This window comes from Dipteris shenzhenensis, chromosome 15 (genome assembly GCF_047967505.1).
Source record: "Dipteris shenzhenensis isolate YYH24624 ecotype China chromosome 15, Dip_SZ_1.0, whole genome shotgun sequence".
Taxonomy (NCBI): domain Eukaryota; kingdom Viridiplantae; phylum Streptophyta; class Polypodiopsida; order Gleicheniales; family Dipteridaceae; genus Dipteris; species Dipteris shenzhenensis.
This window is the reverse complement of record NC_141610.1, coordinates 38,710,921-38,730,999: the sequence shown is the minus strand read 5'-3', so window position 1 is coordinate 38,730,999 and position 20,079 is coordinate 38,710,921. Positions and strand designations below refer to the sequence as shown.

At 45.4% G+C, this 20,079-nt stretch overlaps 1 protein-coding gene across 1 annotated transcript in view; it reads left to right on the top strand.

Moving 5' to 3' along the window:
* Positions 1-2,159: 2,159 nt before the first annotated feature.
* LOC147893781 (Ribosomal protein S5 family protein) overlaps positions 2,160-20,079 on the top strand; it is a 70,677-nt gene continuing 52,757 nt past the window's right edge. Inside the window, exon 1 of the mRNA XM_087386139.1 lies at positions 2,160-2,385. Within this exon, the coding sequence (XP_087242265.1) occupies positions 2,306-2,385 (80 nt within the window). The 5' untranslated portion in view covers positions 2,160-2,305. The remainder of the gene's footprint in view (positions 2,386-20,079) is intronic.

Here is a 20,079-nt window from a genome sequence, read left to right as displayed (position 1 = left end):
ATAGGTCATCATTGGAAGCACTATCATCTGCTTTAGGTTTAGGTAAGCACCCTTCTAGACCTCATGTGCATGCAGGTGACTCAGGGTAGGTGGACACCTAGCAAGCCAACTCAATTCATATCAAACAGTGCCTTTGCCAATCAACTGGCTAGGCCAATGTGTGCTGCGTTACTAAACCAGCATACACTGGATTTATAACTCAGCATGCGCTGCATTATAACGCAGTGTGCACTAGGTTATACTTAATTCAATGTGTGACTAATTTTGGCAGTTTTAGGATCCTAATGGAAATTTTTAGTGCTTCTGGCCTGATTTGAAAATTATATGGATTCACAATCCTGTAGGGGTGCCCACTTTTATAAAAATTTTCCCTTAGTTCAATCAACTCACAAATTTACCCCTTTTATTAAATTTTGGAGCTTTACTTCAGTGATCCTGGGGGTCAGTGAATATTGTGTGGATAGTGGATCACTTAATGATTAGAATGAGACAATTGAGTTCAATTTTTACCCTTGTAGTGATACTCAGATAACCCAACATGCACTAGGTTAAGGTTAAGGTAGTGTACACGGGGTTGCTAACATAGCGTACACTGGGTTAATAACTCAATATGCACTGGCTTAAGGGTTGACTCCTATTTTGGATAAGATTTGGTGCATTAAATATGCCAACTAGCAGATCTTATCAGGTGCAGAGTATAAGTCTGTGTCAAAGTGTCAATTGCTAACCCAACGCGATCAATGGCTAATCCAATGTGTCAATGGCTAACCTAGCATGATAATTAATTTAACATGCACTAGGTTATAATTCAGCGTATCTTGGATTAAGATTAGCTTAGCGTGTCTTTCCCAAACTCTGTTATACTGATAGAATTTTTGAAGATTTCTAAGCTTCTATGCCAAATACTCAACAAGAGAGGAGTGAAATCTCCCAAAGGGGTAAGAGAAGAGTGAGATCTTTGAAATAGCTAGAAGTGCTTGGAAAAAGAATGCGAAGGAAAGCAAAGCCAAAGGCTAGGTGACATTGTGGCGAGGAGATGCCTTGTGGCCAAAGAGTTCCACAAGATATAGATAATATCTCAAAGACAAGAGCAATGCAAACAATGCGCAAGTGCAATAGGTCGTTTAGCCTATGTGGACCAAACGATTAGGACCGCCAAAAGACACCTCCACATGAAAACCTTTTGCTTCAGAGGATGACCGTTCTTCAATATGCAAAGCATGCATCTAGATCTAAATGCTAAAGCTGATTGGCATGATGTTGTATTCATAGTGAGGGAATCAATAGCCGATAAGTTGTTGCTGCAGTCAGTTTCATCATGGGAATGGCTTGGTAACCAGTCTTTGATCTTGCAAGTCTCCAATCCTCCAAGTACTTGAAGACGAGGAATGGGGAGGAAGGGTTGAATTAAGTTTCACAACTTGTTCCAAGCAGGCCGAGTGTCCCGAGGTAGAATGCTGATTGGTCCATTGTATACTTTACAAATATCTTGTATAACACACACACACACACACACTTTTTTTTGGGTGAAAACACTTTAAAAAAAAAGTGAAAACACACACACACACACACACACACACACACACAAATCCGCCTTTCCAACAACCACCCTCCTCAAAACCTGCCTTCATAAATGTTTTTTTTTTTCTAGAGAAAACAAAAGAAAGGAAGATATAAGAGAAAACAAAAGAAAGGAAGATATAAGAGGAAGATTGTGAGCAAAAGGTGCCTTAGGGCCTTTTCCCACTAGTTAGGTTATGTTAGTGAGCTTAACATAACTAGTTCTGTTAAGTTAAAGTTTAACCTTACAATGAAAATTACATTCCCATTGGTAACCCTTTATGTTATGCACTAAGTTGTCTTAAATAAACCTTTTGGGGTATTTTTTAAACAAAATGGTTTATCCCATCGATCCAAAGTCAGTTCTTTAAAATTAAGGTCACAATGGATTCTTCTTTTCAAGCCCTTTCAAATGAGTACCCATGTTGTATAGTTCCGAACATGAAATTCTTAACAAGAATCTTGCTTTAAGTATCATTCCCACTACTCACCCTTAAGTTAACCATTAAATTTTCACATTCCAACTTCTTTCTATGCTTAAAATTCCTTAAAGTACTTATTTTGAAAAAAATGGACACTCCATTGTTAAGAGCCTTAACTAGTGCTCCCTAAGTGGTCATGGGAATAGGCCATACAAATACTACTGAGTGTGCTCTTAGTTAGCCCACTAATTTTGCTAATGATGATTAGTTGAGGGTTTTCGTGTCTGCAGTGCGACGATTTGCCATTCTTGTGACAAGCTGCTATGGCAATCTTTGCTGCCTTCAAAGCTTCGCGCAATGCGGATTCCCTCGGGAGAAGATCCATCGCAGCATTTTCTGGCATGTAAGGGATTCTTATTCTTTCATTGTCTTCTTAAAGAAATCACAGGGCTTTTCGAAAATGAGAGCGCCTACGGTGCTCTCAAAATACTGTCCTTCTGTATCAGATCAGGCTTGACGTTTGTTCGTGAACGAGACTATATTTAGACTCTTTTTTATCAAATTTGCCAGTGCGGTAATGTGGCAAAATTTAATACCCACACTAACTACTGGGTGCCGTGAATCCTCAGTGAGAAGAAAGAGAGATATGCATTGGACATGCATAGGTGCTAACGACTATCTTTATTTTGTTGTTGCACTGCCTGCTTGTCTGAAAGGCTGACCTGGCATGTTTGCTACTACATAGTGCCTAGGGCGATTGGAGCGGGAGACCGACATCATTATCAGTGACAAATTCCCAAAGTCTCGTGGCAACCAAAAGATTTCGAGCCATAAAGCTCAAGAGAGAATAGTCGGTGCCATCCAAACTTATCCTTTTGGGCAAGCATACCCAAAACATCCCCTGGCTTCAAGGCCATCTCAAACAAATGCACAAAAGCTGTGCAGCAAAATGCCTTGCTGGGAAGTGTATTGCACACTTAGATCTCTACCCAAAATAGCCAATGCTTGAAAAATGATCTTTATCCCACCGAAAATTGTGTCTACCTGAAAAGAAGAAAACCCCAGTGGCACAAGGGCCTACAAATGTGAGCAAAGGAGAGATAAAACTCCAAATGCAAGCAAAGTATAAATTGAATTCTTACCAGATGTAAATCTCTGATTTAGGGCAGCAAATACACTTCAAAATAGTCCTGAATTCAGAACTGTAACAATGGAACACCTCGTTGTGGATGATGTGACAGCTTGTGTGGCTGCCAGGGAAAGGCTGAATCTGACTGTAGAGCCTTGCTCATGGCTGAATTTGGCCATGGCTGGTGGCTGAGATCTCCTCCCGCGTAAGCACTATATGGAGAGGCTATGGTTTCTGAAGGGCTGCTGGGGAGCAGCTGATGGCTGGTAAGGCTGCTGGCTGAAGTGCAGCATTAGGTGATGCTGGAAGAATGAGGCTTTGGCCTCCTTTTAAAGCCCTGAAACCTCTTGTTAACTGCCATTTCACATACTGCTTTAAAACTGCAATTTCCAGAAATTTAGTCACAGACCCAACTTGGTTTGTGAGTTTACAGACTGGATTCAATTACTATTGAGAGACAAAGACATGCTTACTTGTGCGGCGATGAGAGAACTTATAGAATTGGGAAGTAATCACTCCATATTTAGCCATTTATCATTGATGTTAGTCAATGCGAGGCATTCAACACAGCATCATCGTTTATCGTAGATATCAACTTCTAAGCCTGAAGAACATTGAGTAATCATTGGTTGTACAGTTACGTTAACAAAACTCTTGAGGATAAAGTGCTCCATCAAAAGAATTCGGATCTTTGTACACGTATGAATAAAATCTTTAAAGTTTGGAACGTTTGGGACAAGTTTATGAAGAATGATTGGACAAGTCTCACAATCGATCAAACGTTGAACAAACTCAAATTTGTAAGTGAAAAGGTATAAGTTTGTTGAGAAAATAACACAATTTGTGCCATTGCCAATTTGAATACCAATGCTTTGTTTTTAGGAAGAGTCTCCTAGAGACAAATTATCTAGAGAAAATTTCAATGAGCAAAGGACATCTTTAGCATCTACAAATTTTGTGCACTTTTTCTTTTTCGAGTCAAAGTCTTGCTTTTTAGATTCCATTAAAAAAAAATCATAATGCAAGACTGAATTTTCAAGTCTTAAAACTTTGCATCTATATCTTCACAATTGAGAACTTGTGAAACAAGGTTTTCTAATTGTAGACTTGGCTTGTAAATACCCAAAAGACTACTAAAGCTTTGATTTTTCAAAATCATATTCTTTGGAGGTATGGAACAACTACCTTATGCCTTTATTGCAGAGTTGTCCCCTCCTAGCAGATGTTGCAAAGAAATCTTTTTTAAAGTCATATTCTTTTGAGGTATGGATCAACTACCATATGCCTTTGTTGCAAACCTTTCCTAGTAGATGTTGCAAATTGCCAGTGAAGGCAAAATTATTGATCCTTTGTCTTTCCTTACTAACTTTTGCTAGTAGTTATGCAAGGATGTCTCATCCTCTGAAGAAAGCAAGAACGAAAGGTTTGTTAACGTCTATAGAAGGGTGAAAAGGCCTATGAGATCAAGAAGAACCAAAATCAACATTAGAGTACACCCCCCATGGGAGAACTAGAGGTACCTCTATCAGAGGTGCGAACAAAGGGAACTTCTCTTAGTTCTGAAGCAACTAGATTCAATACTATCAATTTCCAAAATGATAACTGACCTTGGACCTCTAAAGATTTTTCTACTTGGATAGCAAAATTTGAAACTTGGCCTTTAATAAGCAGTGTATCCTTGGAAGAAGAAAGTCAAAATTTTTTGCCTCTTAAGAAAAGCTCCCTTAGAAAAGCAGTAGGAAGGACATAAGTATCAGCCATAAAAAGGTGTCGCAAATCTTGCATGCCTGTATGGCCTTTTTGGAAGGCTGACCTACATCTGTGTGGCCGCCACATGGACCTTTTGCTGCTATTGATCTAACCCTAGCTGAGAGATTTGGCAGTCCCTGAGGTTGCCTTATGGTCAAGCAGATGGCCATGGGCTGTTTTATGTCCATGACACATCTATAGGATGGTGCACTGATAAAATTTTGCAGTGCACATGCACATTTGCACACTGCTGGTTTACCCTTCGATGAAAGTTGTTGCCTGCATAGCCTTTTGGGAAGGCTGATCAGGCTTTTTGCCACTGCATACTGCTGTGGATGATGTGGCAGCCTGTGTGGCTGCCATGTGGAATTTTGCTGCTGGTGATCTAACCCTAGGTGAGGATTGGCAGCCCGTGAGGCTGCCTTGGGGTCAATTGGATAGCCACGGGATGTTTTATGCCGACGACACATCGATAGAATGGTGCAGTGATAACATTTTGCAGTATACATGTACATGTACATACATGTAACATACTGCCAGTTTACCCCTGATGAAGTTTTTACTTCCCTTGATATCTGCCATGTGGTTCTGTATGACTTAATATGAGCTCTATGTCTAGGGCTTTCTACAATACCCGCAATGCACCCTCAAGATGACAATGATATCATTTTATTTAAAGAAAAAGATGCAAACATCTTTACCCAGCCACTTTTGCTGGATAAATTCTCTTGTTTTCAGCAACAACTTGATGTTTGTCAGAGGGGGAGGCTAGCAAAATGACGAATATTTTGGGGAGCAATAGAGAAGGAGATTTACAGGTAAATTAGGCCTGCCTGGGAATTGTTGGTATGCTATTATTATGCCATGATTTGGGGGCAGGCACCGAGGCTCGAGGTGATCCTTTTTGGATTTGTTTTAAGGGCTGTGAGGCCATGTGTCTAGGCACAGCAAAGGTTGCAGTACAGCACCCCATTGGCAGGCAACTAACCCTGCTGTAGGGCCTTTTTATAGGGCACAGAGATCTGGTTGGCCAGCAGCAGACTGTTCAGATGACTTTTGGTTGGCTGGACAGGTCGGCCAACCCTAACTGGGTCAGTGTGCAACAGGTTCATTTGGCTATTTTAGGGGCTCTTTCATCCCCTATAATTTGGCCTTTACTCTAGCCTCTCAAGCCTCTCCTGCCACTTCTCCCCCCTACTTCCAGCACCCATTTTCTTGTCACCCTACCTATTTCTGCCTACTGAGACATCTCCTTGAGGTGTGTTGAGGTGCAGCAAGTGTTCCTACACTTTGTGGCTGGGTTGCTGTCTAGAGGTTCACTATTTTGTTGCTACAATACATATACAGTTCTGTGTACTGTGTTTTGTGAGCTGATTGCTGAGTCGGACTTGATTAGTGCATGTTGTGTCCTGGGCATGTCTCTCTCTATATACACTATATGGTATCAGAGCCCAATGTGTACATATAGCACTCTGTTGAGCCAGCTTCATACAGCCGGCTCCTATCTTCTCTATTGTTCTCTATTCCTGAACTCTGTGTGAGTCTATAGAATATTTCTGTGGTAGGTATAGCATCGTCTCTTGCAGGTCTGAATTTCACAGAGGCAAGCAAGCTAAGCGGAATGTACTCTCCTTTGTGCAAGTTCAAGGTGAAGACTCAGCTCATAGCCCAAAAGCTATGGAAGGTGGTGATAGGTGAGGAGAAGGCTCCGCCCTCTACTTCCGTTACTCCAAAGATGAGATCCTTGACTACAAAGATGAAGATGACAACAAGATGTCAGACTGGGAGCTGGTTATCCTCGGGATGACAGTGCATACCACTTATACAACCGTGGATGGAGGCGTGGGAGATCTTCGAGATCAGTACGAGACTCAGAGTTGGACCCGTATGGGCAATCTTCAGTCTTGGCTTCTCTCTCCACCCTAGACCACATCTTCACACTGAGGGCTATCATTGAGGAGGTGAGGTCGAGGCGTCAGAAAGTCTATGCCCGCTTTGTAGACTTTCGGAAGGCTTTCGATACTGTCCCACTATCCTGCATGATTAGGAGACTCCAGGAGATGCAGATCTCAGAGGTTCTGATTTGGGGGGTGATGAGCCTATATGAGAGTCCGTCAGGGGACGAGTTCGGCCTCCAGGAGGCCTATCAGGCTGGGTGGAGAGCACGATTGGCGTCAAGTAGGGATGCCCCCTCTCACTGACTCTCTTCGGCCTCTACATTGATGAGATCACATCCTTCATAGACCGCCTGGGAGGCGAGCGGTCACCGCTGGCTGATTTGTTGGTACCGATACTACTGTATGCGGATGACATAGTCCTCCTGTCGTCCTCAGCAGAGGGATTACAGCGACATCTGGAGGCCCTCGAGGTGTTCTGCACAGAGAGAGATGTGATAGTTAACCTTGGGAAGACCAAGGTTATGATCTTCAACACCTCATGCCCAGTGCTCCATCGACATAGCTTCACTTACCGAGGTTAGCCAGTAAAGATTGTGCATTCCTACACATACTTGAGTGCAATTTTCACTGGACCAGTTTTCATGATGACCCATGCAGCTCGAGCACACCTCACACGAGGATATGGTGCTTTGGTGCGGCTAGAGCGATAGTGTTTCCAGGCGCACTTCCAGGACCCACCGACGAAGTGTTGGCTTTTTGACACTCTAGTGAGACCAACTGCCATGTATGCAGCACCGTTCTGGGGGGGTGATATTTCAGCAGCAGAGTGGAAGAGATTTGAGCGGCTACAGAGAATCATGGGATCCAGGATGATTCGTAGTAAGCCCTCAGTCCCCCATCAGATAGTACAGGCAGAGTTTGCTATGACTCCTCTTCAGATCGATGCCACCTTTCAAACAGTGACCTTCCTCCATAGAGTCAGGGACCTACCTCGTGAGAGGCTACCGAGACTGGCATTGGAATCCTCTATCCAATTGGTAGAGAGTGGGTTTGATACAGCATGGTATGCATGCGTCTCTGCTTGGTTCGCCATTCATGGCATTCAGATGGACATGCTCCCCCCTTTTCAATACAGCATGGATGCACCCCCCGAGCTGATTCCACGAGATGAGATTAACCGCATCATATGGTTAGACCTCCTCCACCTTCACACATTTCGGACTTTGGGGGGGGGGGGCAGGAGTTCCCCACCAAGACCTAGCTCTACTATGACCATTTTTTGAGAGTATCGGAGGATGGCCTCATCATCAGACCCCAATATCTTGAGGAAAGAGGAGTCTCACATGCACTGAGGATTGCTATTGGATAGATGCAAGTCTCCTCCCATCAGTTGAGGATTGAGGCAGGGAGAGCTGCAGGCATACCTAGAGAGCAGTGGACTTGTATGCTATGCACGATGGGTCAGGTCAAGACCGAGGAGTACTTTCTTTGTATGTGTCCCGCCTACTATGAGATCCGAGGGCGCTACCATTGCCTTTTTCAGGAGGGACACGGGTTTGGCCCACTCTCACGACTGATCCACTTCCAAGACCAGGTCTGTATTGGGCTCTACCTGACGGAGATGCGGAGACACAGAGAGACACTACTGCGACGGATTAGAGAGCAACAGGATGCGACCACCGTGTCACAGGACACTGAGGTGGATCGAGCGCAGAGGCAGGTCACCAACTTCTATGCATTTGAGTGAGCTCTAGGGCACTCGGGAGTAGAGGAGGAGGAGCTAGTTGACATGAGAGATAGATGGGTCAGGAGAGGGAGTCGACATGACACCACTACTAGACGAGGGACATGGGGATCTCACATGCGATAGGTTGCCACTGTTGGACACCCTTTTATCGTAACAACCAGGCCAGTCACTTTTCGTAAAAGCATGCATGACCACTGAAGACTTATTATCATAGAGAAGCCCCAAATGTTGTGTGCCTTTCAAATTACGGAACACTGCTTGCCAAAGCTGTGTACTGGGTTTGTGCATGAACCTGCTTAATTGGAAAACCACATACTGCAGATAAGGCCGAAATAAATTAGGCAACCAACAGCTAGAGTGACATCAAAAGGATCACTCCCATCCTCTGAGGGGAAACGGAAGCCAGGCTCCAAAGGTGGCCAAACGCCTTACAATCCTTGAACTGAAAGCGATTCAAGAATTGTCAAATATACTTGGACTAGCTCATGATAATGCCCCCCTCAAAATGAGCAAACTGGGTGCTAAGATAATAATGCAACTGACCCATATGTGTCACAGCAAAGATTTCTGCAAATCAGCCTTAAAGGCTACAATTTGCTCCGTAGATGGCCCAGTGATAACCAGGACATCTACATAAGGAATCAAAATGAGGAAATCTGCTCCACACATCCAGACATAAAGTGCTGTTTCTGTAGGGCTATTCTGAAAACCAAGGCACATCAAATGTGTATGAATCTTGGCATACCATGCTCGGGGTGCCTTCTTCAATCCATATAAGGCCTTACTTGGCTGGCATACCTTATTTTCAGATCTTTCAACCTCAAAACCAGGAGGTTGGCTGATGTTGACTTCCCCTAGCAAGTCACCATGAAGAAAGGCAGTCTTGATATCGAGCTGATGCACTTCCCAATGCTTGAGAGCTGCAATCGTGATGCGTGATGTGGGGGCAAAAGTTTTCTCAAAGTCAAGGGAGTTGAGGTGCCAGAGGTGAGTATCAGCAATAACTGAATCAGCTGCTGTGTTTGCCTCATTAACTGCCCCTCTCTTGTAAGAGTCAAGATTATACAGCCCTTTGGTAATTGTTCCAATGAGTACAATGCTGTTCTCGTGCCGGAAGTCATTAACAGCACATCAAGATCACATTTGTAGCAATGCTGAAATAGAAATCAGATTTTCCTTGATAGCTGGTACATATAAGTACATATGACACTTCAAAAGAGCGATTGTATCACTTGAGACTGAAGTGACTTTCACTTGACCTACGCCTCTCACTGGATAAGTGCATTATTGGCACATATAACTATGCCTCCCTTAGGTGCATCATCCAAGGACAGAAATAGCTTCTACATGAGGTGCTGTGCGATGGAGCTGCATCATGCTTGGAAGGATCATAATGGCATGTGACAACAAATGCCCAATCATTGAGAGCAATATTTGCTGCCTCATGGCTGTGCTCACCTGCAGAAGAAGTATCTGAAACTGCAAGTCCTTGCTACTTCTTGTTCTTCTTTGAAGCAATACGCTTTTTGCATTCTGAAATGTCATGTTCAGGCTTCTTGCAATAATTGCATATTTTTTTCTTCTTACCAGCACCCTGGCTAGAAGGAGATGAGGTACCGGCATTAGTCTTACGCTTGCAGAAATTCTTGCTCCCCTTTCTTTTGCCTTTATGGTCAGTGGCAGGGAATTGATTTGCAGTCATGGAGGCAGCCTGTATTTTTGCAAAGTGACTGATTAATAGTATAGTAGTTGGGGTTACCCATGGCCAACAATCTCAATGTTGTAGTTAAGTCCTTATAAGAATCGATAAGGTAACTCAATGTCGTGGACACAACCTGAGGATCTGGCAAAATCTCATCAATATTAATGAGCTGCTCTGTGAATCCTTGACCTTGGTCAAATAGGCATCATGCTGTCCCCATCTAACTGCTTGTGCATAAAGGCAACTTTGGCCTTGTTCCTGACCTGATAAAGAGCAGCCAATCGATCCCATGCAGCCTTGCTTTCTTGCAAGTCCAAATATTGGGGACAATAAATGTCTTCACGGACAAGGCACTCAAAGCACGCGCTTGTGCATCCCATTGGATCTGGTTTTGTGTAGGACTGCGGCAGCAATGGTAGATGATCTAGATGTAGCAATAGTACCACCACCCATGGCAACAGGTGCAGTGGCAGGGGGTGCTTGAGACACAAGTCTCGCCTCCTTTCCTGCAACAATACCCCAAAGATTTCTAGCAATTAATAGGTATCGCACCATGTACGACCACATGGTGCTGCAGTTTGGAGCTGGTTTTGACCTGTAACACGTTATGTGGTACACAAAAGTAGAACCAGGGGCGCGACTCTGCAAGCGAAAGCTGGATGGTGGTGCAATTCTAGCAAGCTAAAGCTGCCCAGAGAAAGAAGGAAAGAAAGAAAGAAAGTTTATTAAAGTCTTTGGAAGACTGATGGGTCTATGAGACTGTGAAAATCCTGATACAACAAGATGTGGTATTGGAGCTACTAAATGAGCATCCATACTAATGCAAAATGCAAAAATGCAGAATGGTAGTACTAAGTCCTAAGTACAACATAGTCATGTCGATGGTCGACTATATATCAATCTCAGCATGGTCATCAATATCATCATCATCATCGGCAGCAGCAAGATATAAGGATGGATGAGGCAGTGGAGTGCTGTCGGCCACTCAGAGGTGCGGTCCTGGCATGTCTCTTGGTCGTAGCTCTGCGTCTGACCAGGGCTACTGTGACCCGTCGGTCGGGCTCCGACTCTAAACAAGGAGGGGATGTCCCCAAGTGTGATCTGTGTGTCAACCCTTTGTCTGAGCTGTTGGGTCACAAGCTCTAGGTCACGGTCATGTCGAGGCCTCGTCTTGTGGGGGTCCATGTGATCTAGCTGAGAGAACTCCGTGATAGATCTTTGAGAGGGATCAGCCAAGGAAGAAGTCTGCTCTTGTCTCCGTGCTCGGAGTATCCTCTTGCGGTGTCTAAGTGCCTCATGAATGAAACCTGCCAAACACCGCTGGTCTGGGTCGGAGAGGAAACGGGCCAAAATCCCATAACTATCCTTGAAGAGGTAGTGGAAACGCCCTCGGATCTCATAGTACACAGGACACTTGAAGATGAAATGCTCCTCTGTCTCAACGTCCTGCATGTCACACAGTGTGCATATGCGCCTCTCCCTTGGTAGTCACTCTGCTCTGCCGCTCTCGATGCGAAGTCTGTGTGAAGAGACCCATAACTGCCCAAGAGAGATCCTCAGCGAGGGGTAGGTGAATCTGCGCGTATCCTGGTGGGTCAATGAAACCCTCCGCTGTGATATGTAAGAAGTGATCTCTATAGAAGCTAAGCTTCACTGGGAGTTCACTCGGTCCCAACCAGGTCCGAAATGTGTGTAGCTGTAGTAGATTCTCACAGATAACCTGGTTGACCTCGTGTGATAGGAGGGGGGAGAACAGAGCATCCATGCTGTACTGGAAGGGAGGTAGTCTATCCATGTGGAGCCCCAGTCACTCAAACCATCTTTCTGTACGTGCATACTAGCACCTCTGGTCTCCTCCTGCTGCAAGTGCCATAGAAGTGGATAGAGCTATCCATGGTAGCCTGCTACACCCCGAGGTATAATCCCCATATTCCCTAACTTGGTACAGATACATGATGACCTGAAATGCAGCATCTAGTTGTACCCAAACTCAGCCTGAATGATCTGGTGAGGAACGGATGACTTACCACGAATCATCTGTGATAACATGAGAACATGTAGCCGCTCCACACGGGCCCACTTTGTATCCGATAAGTCTGGCTCCAAAAAAGGGCTGTCGTCCATCCCCGCTGGACGAACCAAGGAGTAAAAAAGCAACCCCTTGGTGCGTGGATCCTGAAAGTGCGAGCGGATGCACTGCCTCTCTAGTCTGGCCAATGAAGCATACCCTCTACTCAAGCGTGCCTGCATCGCGGGTCTCATAGTGAAGCTAGGTCTGGAGAAGATAACCCCAAGATAAGTGTATGATGAAACTATCTCAACAGATGACCCCTCAAATGTGAACTGCTCCTGACGCATGATGGCTCGAGATGTTGCAGATGGAACGACCTTGGTTTTACCTAGGTCGACCTTCAAATCATGAGACTCACAAAAGGACTGTAGTGTGTCTAGGTGTCTCCGAAGCCCCTTTGCTGAGGAAAACAAGAGAGCCATGTCATTTGCGTAGAGGAATATCTGGATCAGTGTGTCCGCAAGAGAGCAACCTACACCCTCATGTGTTTGCATCACTGTCTCAAGCTTGTCAATGTACATGCCAAACAAGGTAGGCGACAAAGGACACACTTGTTTGATCCTGATGGTGCTCATGATCTCATCTGTCCACACGGATCCTGCCCGAACTCTGCTTGAAACTCTCTCGTAAAGTGCCATGATAGCCCAAATGATCTCTTGGTCATAACCCAAGTCTTGTAGGCGCCGTATGAGGTGGGCTCTCGGAACCGTGTCAAATGTCTTGCGGAAATCCACAAAGCAACAATAAACCCTCTGTTTCCGTGACCTCGTCTCCTCCATGATACATCTGAGCGTGAGAATGTGGTCCATGGTTCCATGATCATGCCGGAATCTGGCTTGTCCTGCTGCTCGAAGTCCTCGACACTTTGCAAGTCTGCTAACCTCAGAGTCAAGTACTGATGCATAAATCTTGGACATGATATGTCCAATCATAATGGTCCTGTAGTTCTCCGGGTTCATGGGATCCCCTGCCTTGTGGATGGGTGAGATAGTGTTAATGGTCCAAGTGTGTGGAAACCCCAAACAAATAGCTTCATTAAAAAGCTTTGCTAAGATCGAGGCTAGGAGGTTAATCCCATATGCAATGAACTCAGTGCATAGCCCCTCATGATCCTTCGCTCGGCCATTATGAAGTTTCATTACTGCATCCTTTACCCCTCCTCTAGTGAAGAGGGTGCAGGATGTGGGTCGAGGCATGTGTGAGAGATTAGGGATTGGCTGATTTGGGATGTCATAAAGTGTGCGTGCATAATCAAACCAGATTTGAGTGTCAGTGAGTGGTGGAGGGGACCGTCCTTCTAGAAATCTTCGCCAGAAGTCCTTAGAGTTACTTAACAACACGTTCAATAGCTCCTTCTCGTTCCGACGAATGAAGTCTAGTTTCTTCCTCCGTACTAGTCTACGGTATTCGCGTAGCGTGTTTGGTGTGTTCGGAAGACTGTTTTTGGTTTCGAATTTGAGTTGATGGCGTAAAGCCACCTTACACTCATCATCGTACCAACTATTACAGGGTATGGTTCCAGGGGGTGGTGGGTGGGTGGTGTGGGGGAAAGCGTGAATGGCAGCCTCATGTAGTGAGCGGGTGACAAGGGCAGTGCAATCCTCTAAAAGAGGTATGAAGTCAATATAAGCAAGAAGTATGTACAGACGGCCAGAGTAAGAAGGTGAGTGATCCCGATCAAAGCGTATATCGTGGTAAGTGGAGTAAGCATTGAGTGGGGTGGAAGGTGCTATGCGAAGGGAGGTGGAGATGCTAAAGAAAAGGTATGTATGATCAGCCCCTGGGGGTAGAGGTGCTACAATGAAGTTAGTAATGCGAGATGTGAAGACGGGATCCCATGATGTAATCAACAACACTGGAGCCCCCCTCATGTGGAAAGCATGTGAAACCACCTGAAGCGGGCTATTTGTCAATACCATTATAGATAATGAGATCATGCATCCTGCCGAGGTCTAATAGGGCCTGCCCATAAGATGAGAATGGACCTCACCTGTTAGTCGAAACCCGTAGCATACCTGCCTCCTCAAGGTCAATATCTAGCAATAGAATGGAATCATCTTTGAAGTCAAGATGACGGGCCCTTGTCCTGGCGTTGAAGTCCCCCACAAGGAGGACTTCTCTGCAGCTAGAGAAGTCAACGATGGACTGATAAAGAGCTCCAAATGGGGATGTCTCATCATCACCTCGGATACCTCTGGCAAAGTGGGAGGTCTCAGGGGGGAAGTAGCAAACTGCAACAAACAGTTCCCGGCTGTCCATGTGTCGAATCCGGATCCAAAGAAACCTGGAATGTGTATCTCTTTGCTCTATTGAAATGGTCCCCCGAAGTTTGGATCTGAAAAGGACTGCAACTCCACCTGACCCTCGAACTCCTCCTGTACCCCTCATCTTATCTGTGTAGGCAGACTCCCATGTATATCCGTTGACTATTGGAAGAGGGCGCTCTAGACTTTGATGTGTTTCTATATAAAAGACTATGTCGTGGCCTGTATAGGATTCCGAGAAGTTCCCTGGCTCTGACCATAAGGTACCATTATAGTTCGAAATGGTGCAGGACAGGGTCTCGGATATCTGAGTCTCATAGACCCCACTTCCCTGTGTAGGGGAGGGGGCATGTGCCCTATGGGGGTCTGTAAGAAGTCGTCCCTCTCGTACCACTGTCCACTTCCCCTCCTTTCGGGCCTGATCCCGCTTCTGCAGCAAAGAGTGCCTCTCCTCAACCTGTAGAGGTGTAAGGTCCTCATCCATAGAGATCGCTGGCTGATCTCGAAGGACTGACTTGCGTCGTAGAGCTGAAAGTCGTGCCTGAGTGTCATGGAACCGTATGATCAGGGGTTGCTTTCGGTTGGGATCTCTCTCCACCCGCCATGCCCTCTCTATCCTGTGCTCAGCTACACCCAGGGTAGGAGCCACGAATGCAGTCACATCTACCATCGGTGTAGCCTCAATGCATGGGATCCTGCGTACTGTGATGTTGAGAGCCTTACTGGCTCTCTGTTGCTGCTCCATGAGGGTAGCCGAAACGGTTACCCTTGCGGGCTCCCGTTTGGCCACGTCAACCCATTTGGAAGTCTCCTCAATAGTAGATTGCATTGTCTGAGTCCTTGAATAAGACCCGCATGCTCCTGAATGGCCCTAGCCTACTCCTGAATGGCCCTAGCCTACTCCTGTATGATGCGGCTCTGCTCTTGGTTGAAGTGGACCTGCTCCCGTGCGAAGCGAGTCAGCTCCATCTCATGCTCACGGAAACTATGTATCTCCATGAGCAAGGTCTCAGAAGCCTCACCCATGTCTATTCTGAAACTGTGATGATTGTGGCATGAAAGTGTGGGACTGAGTCCGGAAACTGAACAGTGACTAGGTGAACTGGGTGAGGAACGGAGATGACAGTGGAATGGATGAGGCAGTCCCAACGGGGTGTGGGAGCATGGGCTGAAGTGATGGAGTGGCGGTGCAACAGTAGCTAAAAGCTGAAGTTGAGCAGGTCGAGGGTAAATTAGAACTGTTAGTCAAGTTTAAAGGAGCTGGTCACAAGTGGCAGTTAAAGCAAAGCCACGAGAGGGTAGGGGGGGGCAGCTGAAGCAAGGGAACAATATTTTGCACTCAAGCTGGTGGGATCAAGCAAACTAGGCTCTGATACTGAAGTGATGGAGTGGCGGTGCAACAGTAGCTAAAAGCTGAAGTTGAGCAGGTCGAGGGTAAATTAGAGCTGTTAGTCAAGTTTAAAGGAGCTGGTCACAAGTGGCAGTTAAAGCAAAGCCAGGAAAGGGTAGGGGGGGGCAGCTGAAGCAAGGGAACAACTAATGTGCACACAAGCTGGTGGGATCAAGCAAACTAGGCTCTGATACTACTGTAGAGTGGAGTGCAATGGAAGGAGAAAGCTCAAGTGTACTTGCAAGAATGGATAAGAAATGAAAGCACAAGTGTGGCCATATAGGCCCAACCTAGGACTAAATGTTCTAAGGTACTAACCCTAGATAGGATCAGTACTAACTGTACTACCTGTCTTGATCTAGCCTACAAGGCATCATGATACAAGGGAATTCAGCAACATGAGTTTATGGTTTACAACCTTGTGACTGACTATCAAGAGATTGAAACTGCACACTGTGTTGTGTTTTTAGAGAATGAGTTTGGGCATGTTCCTGGATTCATCTAGATGTAAGTTAATGCATCACCACCCAACCGTAGATCCCTCAGGATCACCCTTGAGCTAGAGATTAGGCAACCTGCGACCATAGTTCATCCCATGTAAGACCACGCGTCTTGCACCAACTAGCCCCATCTGCGCACAAATGTCGTTAGGGAGACATGGGCTTGGGATGGGCTCAACCTAGCTGGGTATTCTTGGAAGGCTCCACTCCGAATGGTGCAAGTGAGACCATAACACTAGGCATGTTATGTTCATACGTGGACATAGCAGCAAGTTGAAGAAGGTGTTCCAGACTAAAACAGGCCTTGAGAGCTTGTTTTCATAGGATTGTTTTTCACCTTTATTCCACTCAATCAAAGTTCTTTAGATGCCAACCTCTATACATTGTATGAGATGGTCTCACCATGCCCATTGTATTGTATTTTGACGACCTTGTCATCTTTGGGAATGACCATAGTGTGATAAGATATACACATAGTGTATTTTCAGAGGATTAGTTTGGGCATGTTCCCAGATTCATCTAGACATGTGTTCCCGCTGTATTAGCGGACATGCAAATCTCACCTTGTGAAGTTTTTGTCCATGTTGCGGCTTGCTGATATTGCGATAAATTCTTTCTATGTTAAGTGGTGCGTTGCCCTATCAGCTAGATTGTTTAAGCATTTTTTTGCTTAGATTCCTGTTTTGGAGAGACTAAAATGAAATCGTATAATCTTCACAAGCAGCTATAGCTTGAACGAAGAGGATGTGGACTACTTTTTGTTTAGTCTTCTCCTTTAGTGCTATTCTTTGTCATGGTTGAGTCTGCCCTTTGCCTCCAAGTGCTGATACAAACAGACCTTTGTATAAATGGATGCTCAAGGCTGTGTGGGAGCATATATTTATACTATGGTTTACACCCATCGTTGGGTGCTAATGATATCGGTGGGGATGTCATAGTAGCTAGTCCTTGCTATGTGTGATGGAGTACATGGGTTTCAACCTTATGAGTGACTATCATGAGATTGAAACTGCACTCTGCAGTGTCGACTTCGTTCTCCGGATCACCTCATCAATCACATTGGACAATGGGGTTACGAGCTTTGCTTGGATTAGGACTCTTTTGTTGGTCAAGCAAGAAGCAAGAGACGGTGGCTCTCTCATGGACCTTGAGGCTATCTGGATCAGACAATTCTTGGCAAGCTTGGGGCACACAAGGATGATCCCTCATTGGTCCAGTGTGATCGCAAGAGTTGTATCGCTGTAGCACACAATCCAGTGTTCCACAATCACATGAATCATATTGAGGTGATTTGTCATTTCATTCGGAAGCTGATAGAGGATGGCGTGGTGGAGCTTGCTCGTTGTTCATCGAAGAAGAATTGACCAATGGTCTTACAAAGGCACTTTCTTGGGAGCAGCTGGAGTATCTTCTTCAGCATGTGTGTATAGGCCCACAGCCAGGCACCGAGGGGGGGTGTAAAGAAAGGCAGCACCTGCCTGTGAGCCCCATTAGGGCACATTAGGCCTGACTGGAAATTTTGTATTGTATTATTATGGCTGCAGTACAACAGCCCCCACTGGCAGGGAACTGACCCGATGTAGGCCCTTTATAGGGCAGAGATGTGATTGACCAGCAGCAGACTGGTTGACTGACTTTTGGTTGGCTGGACAGGTTATCCCAACCCTAACTGGATTGGCCTGAAGCAGGTTCAGTTGGAACTTGGCCTCTTTAGGGGCTCTTTGAGCCCCTATAAATAGGCTCTACTTCGGCCCCTCCTGCCACTTCGCCCCCCACCTCTAGTGTCTATTTTCTTGTCTTCCTGCCTACCTCTGCCTATTGAGATCTCTCCCTGAGCTGCATCAAGCATGAGTCCTGGTGCAGCAAGTGTTTCCTACACTTTGTGGGGGTCCTACAGGCTACAGTAGATCACTGTCTACAGGTTCACTGTTTTGGTGCTTCTATACATATACAGTTCTGTTTATGTGTGTTTTCCGAATTGTTGTTGTAAGAAGAAGCAAGGGTGAAGCTGAACAATGGAGAGGATGAGAAGCCTTCTATGCACGAAGCAAAGGTAAAGGCAAGGGTAAGCCCTACAAAGGGAACCCAAAAATGATAGAGATTCCTCAAATGGTTTGAAGCCTTCCAGCAATGGAGATAAAGAAAAAATTAGGGTTTCTATTGTGACAAGCCTAGTCACTTTGCGTGGGATTGTAGAAAGAGAAAACATATTAGAAGAAGTCGTCAAAAAATGCAAGTCTAGGTGTAGCCCAAGAATTCTTTCTTGTGATATACATATTACAATCTTTGAAAGGAATTCACCATGCATGTAATGAACATCGGTAAGAGCAATCTTTAACCAGGAATAGCTCACAAATGGGAGAGAGATAGAAGAGACAACATAGATTTGTATAAACACAGCCCGATTAGGCTGAAAACGAAAGCTCCACCACAGGTACAATAGCTGGAAACGATGCTCTCCTCTTCTGGATGTCAATAGCCTCTTTTGTACAACTCTTGAGATGGAAGGTGAAGGAACAATGCGCTGAAATGCACAATACCAGAACACTCTTGCTCTCTTTAAGTGATGAAGTGGGAAGAGTCACTTGTGAATGCAATAGAGTGAGAGTGCAGCTCTCACTTGTATAACCCATGGATGGGTAGGGCTGAACTTCATAGGAGAGTTGTATAAGGTCACAGATTTGCTATTTCAAGATTAGGCAAATCACTTCAAGTTGTGGCATGATGGGGTAAAACTGTGCTTGAGTTGGTGGTGGGAAGTTATTTTTAAGTCAACATCAGAGTGTGTACATTTTCTCAGTCGAGACTGATAGAGGCAACGATAACTGTGTATATAGCAGGGGAAACCCCCAATGATACAAGAGAAACAGCTCCAGTGGATGCCAGAAAAGGGAGGAGGCTGGCCCTATATAGGGCAGCATGTACACTGACCTGGGTGCCTGATCTGGCCGACCCAGGCAGTAGGTGCTGGCCGATCTAGGGCCGACCTGTTGGTCGGCTGCCCCAGGCCAGGCCCAGCCCTATATAAGGGCCTGCCAGGCGCCTAGGGTCTGCCCCAAGGCTGGCCCTATCAGCCCACTGTTTTGGGCCTAAAATGACCTCATACCATCCCTCTAAAGGGGCATCTGACTTTCCCTATCCTAGCCTGAGAGGGGTGGGCACACCCACAAATAAGCCCTCTCTCTCTAGGTCTAACTGTGAGATGCCATATACTCTTAATATTTGCTGCCCTGTTTCAATGACAGACTCTAGATCTTTCCTGAGGGTTTCTAGGTGTTCTTTGCAGATTGCCATCAGAACCACATCATGAAGAGCAATAGCACCATATGGCCCTCGACCCCCTCCATCCTCTCTTGCAGTTTCCGATGGTCCTCTCTGCAAAAATAACAAATGACGGCAATTGCTATTTTATCTCATGTGGGTAGCCCATGGGAGATGGCACAACTGAAATTATGGCATTGTGAGATTAAGCCTGTAGAGATCCTGAAGATAATTGGGAAGCATTCTCTTGTGCCGATAATGGTGATTTTGTGGACTGAAATTGTTAATTTTGTGTTTGTGTAAGTTATACTATCATTTTTTAGTATTTGCAGTTCTCTTTAATCATGCATAAATAACTTGCATCTTCTTTCGGTGTGCACTGATAT